Genomic DNA, 7,399 nt, shown 5'->3' on the forward strand with positions numbered 1-7,399 from the left:
ATCAGAATGAGCAACTCAGCTTTTTGTACTTAGGCAATGGTTTGCATTTGGTTTTAAATCATGCTATATATAGCCTGGCAGGGCAATTTCCTGAGCCAGATACCCTTTAAAACTTGAAAATTTAGTTTGTAAACTAAAACAAGTACCATTTAGGATACAAAGGCCTTCCTTCCAAACACAAGATGAGACTCTCTCTCCAAAAAAGGAAGGGTAAGAAGAGAAATGTACAAAGAAATTGGGACTGTTCAGTTATTTTCCAAGTGGAGAAAAAAAAAAGATACTCATTCACTTCCCTTTGGTTTTGTTACTACAGAAATATTAATAACAGTAGACTACAACCATTCGGTCTTTCAAGTGATAGTGGTCTGTCAGTTTCTTCCAAAGCTTGGTTCCCTGCTTCCATTTGTTCCTCATACCACTAAGAAAGGTGTTAAACTTTTCTAAGGGGAGTTTTTGATTAAAAGAGAAGTATGAACCCTGCTCACTTTGCCATTACCCACATTCACCTGCAACTAACATCTTTATCCGTAGATAATACCCAAAGCAGCTTAATAATAGCAAAAACTAAAAATGACCTAACTCGTCTAGGAATGGCTGAGTAACTTGTAGTGGGATATAATTGTAATAGGGCACCATTACAAATAAAAAACGAATAAAAAACAACTAAAAATGCAGAAAGCCCTGTAACCAAGTGAAGTGATAACAGCAGAACTAGAACACACATACCATACTAAGACCACATTTTTTAAGATCCTTCTAAAAATAATAAAATGTTATAAGTCTATAGATGGAGAACTGAAAGACAATGCAAATAAATTATTTTGTTAAAAAAATACAGTCCTAAGTCCCAAGAGTATACTGGCTTCATCATGAGTAAAAAAAGAAAAAAACTGAATTCAATTTTAACTAATAAAACAAATTTTAAACATTTTAACTGCTTCATATTAATTCTAGGCAACAGTAAAAGACCACACAAGAGACCTTGGTATTTGCATCTTTTCACTTGTCTGCCTATTTTTTATGACATGAAACAAGGCTTGAGAGAAAAAAAAAAAAACCAGCTCCAGAGAACTTTCCTCTTTGATCACATTTTGTCATCTTTGCTTCAGTTACAGACAATTAATATGTTTAAGTATGCTGACTTGACTTCTTTTCAAAATATACATTTAATATGGCTTTGCCTAAAAAAGGCATTAAACAATAAAATTTGCTGACATTTTGAATAGAAAGATGGCTAAATTAAAAGTCATCTGGATTCTAATTTCTGATCTGCCACTGTGCAGGTCTGGTACCTCAGTTTTCATAACTGTTAAATGCCATCTTGGACACCTTCCTCACAAGGTGGGCTGGCAAGGATCAAAGGAAATAAGTGAAAGCATTTTGAAAAAGGATAAAACCCTATACAAACATAAGGCATTGAGACTGCTGCTAATAAAGGCAGCAAGAGGAATTGGCACATATTGAAGATTTTTGGTAAAAAGGATATTTCCACTAATAAGTGAGACTACCCAGCGCACAGTTCACCAAAGTTGTATCTTATTTTTACTACTACTATGTTTATTTAGTCTATACTATTAAACTATACTATGTTTATTTAGCCACATCTCCAACAAAGCACTCTGCTAGGTACTAGGGATATAGGAACAAAATAACAAATAGGCATAGCCAATGGTTTCCCATCAAAGGCAGCAAGTGAATGCTGCCCTCCAATCCTGTGCTTTTGGGGAGTGGGGGATAACTAGTGTAAAAGCAGGAGGAAGAAGAAGGAATGCTGAATTCAAGGAACAGTAAGTTGGCCAGTGGCTGGAACTTAGCTTGAGAAGGGGATAATGTAAAACAATTCTGGAAAAGTAGGCTGGGGCCAAATGGTGATGGGTTGTAAATGCCAAGCTAATGAGTCTGAGCTTTATCCTTGAGGTAACAGGAAACCACTGGAAGTTTTCAAATAGGGGAGTTATATGGCCAGACCTGCATTTTTAGGAAAATTACTTTAGCAGCTGTGCAGAGTGTGGATCGGAGGAAAGAAAATAGGAGTCAGAGTCCAATCTGGAGCCTGTTGCAATAGTTCAGGTGAGAGATAAAGAGGGTCTTAACCAAGATGATAGCTCTAGAGACAAGAGGACAGAAGTGAGACAGGCTATGGCGATAGAACTGATAAGACCTTGTAACTCACTGGATATGGAAGATGACAAAGAAACTGGGTTATGTGAACATTTTTAATGGATTACCTAGCTTCCTTATTACATTTAAATGGCTCGCTGGTGGGTTCACCCCCAAGTGCTCTCCAAACCAGCCTGTTTGCTCATCCGTAAAAGACTAACTACCTACCTCACAGGACTGGAAGGCAGAGGGGCTTAGTCACTCACACCACCACGGTATCCACCAACACTGTTATCAAAAGGCTTGAACTTACTTTATGAGATTTGGAGGAATCCTTTATTTCTGGGTAATAACAAGGCTGATAGAAAAGTGCTACCAAAGGGGGTGGTGGGTCTCTAGCAGTTCATTTTAGTTGTTTTGTCTTTTTAACTGACCCGATTAAGGGTAAAACATGCAGACCGAACGCGGGTCAAAAGTGGAGCTGAAAAGCCACTAAAATGTTCCCGGGCATGAGGACGGGACCTGGGTTCTCACTGGTCCGTGGAAGGAAGAGCCACCCCCCCCCCATCTCCTCCCTGGCAGGTGTCCAGCCCGGACCTTGTAGGGTCCCAGACCCCTGAGCCGTGCTTCAGCTAAAGTGGTTTATAACAAAGTTCAATATACAGAAGCTTCGTAAAGGGAGGCTTGGCTTCCCTGGGCACCGGGCGGCAGACGTTCCTCCGGGGGAGGCGCATCTTCTTCTACAGACTGAGCCGGGGCCAAGAAGCACTCAGGAGGCGCCTACTACGTGCCGGGCGCTGAGCGAAGGTCACTAGTGGTCTCTCTCCGAGCGCACCCACGGCCAAACGCCACGGACTCCCAAACCGCGAGCCGAGCGCCCCGGGGCGACCTTGGGCGGGCGGCCTGCCCTCAGTTTCCTCCCCAGGAGAAGGAAGGGCCGGTTGGCCGCCAGCGCCGCTAGCTGCCCGGGCTCCCCCTCCGGGAGCCCTCCAAGTTCTAGGGGCCCAGGCGGCTCCAGGGGTGAAGTGCAAGGCCGGGGTCAGCGCGGCTGGGGGCCCGCGCGCGCTCCCGAGCCCGGCCCGGCCCGGTGTAGAACCGCGCGGTGGTCTAGCCCCGCTCCCGGAGCCGGGAGCCCGGAGCCCGGCCCCGCTCCCCGCCCCGGCCCCGTCGCCTACCTTTCCGCCGGAAGAAGGCCATGGCGGGGCCCGGGTCGGGGCGGAGGGCGCGGGGGGACTCGCGCGGGGCAGCCCCGGCTCCCCTCATTCAGTGACCGGTCCCCCCGCCGGAGCGAGCGCCGGCGGCTCCCGCAGCGGCCTGCCCAACTAACCCGAGAGAGGCTCCTTCCTCCCCGCACCGCCGGCGCCACCAGCGCCTCCCGCCGCCCGGGCGGCCCCCACAGCCGCCACCGCAGCCGCCATGTTGTCAACAAGCCGCCCGCCCCGGAGTTCCGGCCCCTTCCCGGCGCGGGGCATCACGGGAGGCTGCCGCTTCCCCCCGCCCCCTACCCCCCGCCAGGGCTCCGCCCCCTCGGACTCCGCAGCCCTCTCTGCACACGTGACCCGCCGTGAAGCCGCAGGCGCCGTGGTCGAGGGCGGGGCATTTCCTCCTTCTCTTCCCCGTCCCGCCCCGTGGGCGGGGCTCTTCTGCTTTGACCTGGTTCTCGCAGACAGAGCCTCTCTTCTTGGCAGCATTTCTCCAACGTCAGGGATTATTCACCGTTCTTTTAAAAAATATTTTGACAACTGTATTTGAAGATAATAGGTCCCCTTTGTAATCCTATGTATTTTATTTAATGCATTTTAAAAGATTCCTCTGATTGCCCAAGGGGTCTGGAACACCCCAAAAAGTCAAGAACCCCTGGTTCACGTGCTGCTCCTACCCTCTAGGAGCTTGTGTCTAAAGCTCCCAAAGAGGATACAGTATAGTTAATTAATTAATAGTTAACACTATAGTTAAAAAAATCCTGAAAAGCAAAAGTCACCAGCTAACAAGGAGCGGGCAACCTCATTGGTTCAAAAGGCATCCCACTGGGTGCCAGGCACTGGTGTGAAGGTCAAGGATGCGATTTCTGTGGACTATGCAGCACTCCATTGTTACTGGAGCTGGGAACATTAAAACAAGTTGGAATTACACCAAAAATAATTCAGTGAATTGTAGGCGCCTTTGGAACCAGTGATACCACTACTAGACATTCCTCAATCAATCAACCAATATTTATTAAGTGCCAATTACATACAGGCACCGTGCTAAGCGCTGGGAATACAAGTATGAAAAAAAAGAAAGACAGCCCCTGTACCTCAAGGAGCTTACTATCGAATAGGGGAAGACAATACACAGTTGAAAAGGGGGAAGGGGAGGAAGAGAATGTACCAGATGGTACCAGAAGGCATAGAAGTCCCCAAATAGAACTGCCATGTGAGAAATGAGATCTCTATTCTCTCTTTAAAAGCATGTTGCACTGCCTTGGAGTCCGGAGGACCTGAGTTCAAATCCAACCTAGATACTTACTAGCTGTGTCACCCTGAGCAAGTCATTTAATCCTGATTGCCTCTTAAAAAAAAAAGAAAGGAAGGAAGGAAGAAAGAAAGAAAGAAAAGGAAGGAAGAAGGAAGGAAGGAGAGAAAAAGAAAGAAAGATAGAAAGAAAGAAAAAGAAAGAAGGAAAGGAAAGAAAGAAAGAAAGAAGGAAAGAAAGTGAAGCTTGGAGTTCATGACCCCACCCTTCAGTCAGTGATGAGATGAAATGCTAAGTAAACTGGATGAGATCTTAAAGGATGATGAGGTGATCCCGATATTGAGGTTCCAGGGGCCTGGTGCAGCCAGGTGAAAAATGAGATCAAAGTCATAGGGAAAATCTTAGCTGTATAAAACTAAAAGGTGTCCCAAAAGTCTTAATGTGGAAATGGCACCATCTTTATATCATCATTTTGAAAATGACTATTATGGAAATCTGTTTTTACATCACCTACATTTTCCAATGTATTCCTCTCCTTTAACCCTCCTAGAGCCTTTATAAGGCTTTTTAAGAAGAAAAAAACAGTTTAGTAAACTTAACCAACATATACAAAAGGTCTGATATAAGAAGCAGTATTCTACATTCAACTCGTTCCCCCATGTCTTTGAAGAAGGATAAGTGCTTTTTCCTGTCTCTTTTGGAGTTGGTGGTTCTGATTTTACAAAATGACCTAGGTGGATGGCCAAAGCATGGTCTGGCAGATAGAGTCAGCCGATAGATATAGTGGGCTAAGTTTGCAGTCACACAACTGGGTTGGGAGCTCCCAAAATAAGTATCCATAGTCATTGACTGACTGACCGACCTCCCCAGGATCTGGTGCCTAGATTCTGGAACACTTAGTGTATAAATACAGATATCAGGCCTGGTGTAGAGGATGCTGCAGGAGGTGGGGAGGAGGAGGTCAGTATCTCTGACAGCAGATGAAATAGTCTGCCTGGATGGCTGGATGGAGTGTGGAGCTGAAGCATAAAATCTTGCTGTTTTCCTGGTTGTACTAAGTTGACTGTAAAAGGTGGGGGTGGGGTGGGGGAGAGAAAAGAGGAGAGACAGAGAGAGAGGAAAGGAAGGAGAGAGAGAGAGAGAAAGAGAGAGAGAGACAGAAAGAAAAAGAGAGGGAGACAGAAAGAAAAAGAGACGGAAAGATATAGGAGAGACAAACAGAAAGAGACAGAGAGATAGGTGAGAGACAGAAAGAAGAAGAGAAGGAAGGAAGGAGAGAGGGATAGAGAGATATAGATGATAGAGAGAAGGGGAAGGGGGAAAGGAGAGAGGTTGGGGAGAAAGGGAGGAGGAAGAGAGAGAGGGTTGGAGAGTAGGGGGTAATAGAGAGAGAAGGGACAAAGATAGAAAAGACAGAGAAGGGGGAGAGGGTAAGGAGGGGAGGAATACAGACAGATCCAAATGGATAGAGTTCCTCTCTTCCCTATCTCTCATTTATTTAGAATTTTTCTTTCCAAGACATTTTGACTTCCATTTTTGTAACAAGAGTGAAAAAAGGCAAAATTTCACAAAGAGATAAAATGAAGATACAAAGGTCAATTTGTTGTTTTTTGATTTGCTTAAATGGAATAGTATATGTTGAGAAAATAATTTTCCTGAAACCATTTAAACAATGCAACACCAGAGAACTTCTGTTGATTGGATAAATCAAAAAATATTCATGCTCCTAAACAAGGATTATTTATTAAGTGTCAAATGGGTGCCGGGCACTGTGCTAAGAACTGGGGATACACAGAGAAGCAAAAGACAGTGTCTGCCCTCATGGAGTTCCCAGTCTAATGGAGGAGGCCACATGTGAACAACTCTGTAAAAGCTACATATATGCCCAGTAAATTGAGGGGAAGGCATAAAATCAGGCAGAAAGCACTCAGATTAAGAAGAACTAGGAAAGACTTCCTACATCAGGTGGGACTTGAGAGCTGAGAGGGAGATGAGAAGGAGAATTCCAGGCACTGGGGAATCTATTTTTGGCAATTCCAGGTTCTTCCCTGAATTTGGATTAGGTTGCCCTTTAGAAACTGGTCAGGCCTTTGTTAAGGGTGAACCCAGAGAATTTCAGGGCAGGCTATTGCCCTTGTGGAATTTAAGTACTGATAAGGCTGTTTCAATCAGGTGAACCTGAAGGGACTTTAGACTGAAATTGTCTTATTTCTCAGTATTTCCTTTAAGAAAAGGAGGCCAGCCTTAAGGGTGTGTTTCCACACTATTAACTTGGCTCTGCTTTTTATTATTTGGGTTGCCTCGACTAAGTCAAGAGCACACTTACACAAGTATCTGGGATCCAGTTCCTTCCTCTCTCAAACTTCTCTGTATCATCCATATCTATGTTCGTGGGAGCCCTCATGGGAGCCCTCCAGTATGGGTAGGTCTTCTTCTGGAGATTTACTGGAAGATATGGAGAAGAACGTCACAAGATGAGAAGGAATACATGGGCTGTGAGCTGCACCTCTGAGGGAGAGACGAGCTCACTGATCAGACTCCAGATTCATAGAAGAATGTCCACTGTACACTTTTTCCTGGAATGTGAGCTCCTTGAGGGCTTGGTATCCTATGAGACCTAGTGTGGTATCTTATCTCTAGATTCAATGATCTTGAGTTGGAAGAGAACCATCACCCCCTTTTTACAGATGAGGAAACCGAGAGTGGGAGAAGTTAAGTGATTTACCCAAGATTACATAGGTAGTAAGTAAATAAGGTTTTCTTTGTCCACATCAGGAGGGTCACAAATTTTCTGGAGGTACTTAATATCTTTCATGTGCCCAGATAATCCTACAGGCCCAAGATC

General features: G+C 45.1%; 1 protein-coding gene across 1 annotated transcript in view; it reads right to left on the reverse strand.

Moving 5' to 3' along the window:
* Nucleotides 1-3,507, reverse strand: part of AKAP10 (A-kinase anchoring protein 10) — a 52,461-nt gene extending 48,954 nt beyond the window's left edge. Inside the window, exon 1 of the mRNA XM_036768741.1 lies at nt 3,276-3,507. Coding sequence (XP_036624636.1) covers nt 3,276-3,363 — 88 coding nt within the window. The 5' untranslated portion in view covers nt 3,364-3,507. The remainder of the gene's footprint in view (nt 1-3,275) is intronic.
* Nucleotides 3,508-7,399: the final 3,892 nt, after the last annotated feature.

The sequence above is a fragment of the Trichosurus vulpecula genome, chromosome 7 (genome assembly GCF_011100635.1).
Source record: "Trichosurus vulpecula isolate mTriVul1 chromosome 7, mTriVul1.pri, whole genome shotgun sequence".
NCBI lineage: Eukaryota > Metazoa > Chordata > Mammalia > Diprotodontia > Phalangeridae > Trichosurus > Trichosurus vulpecula.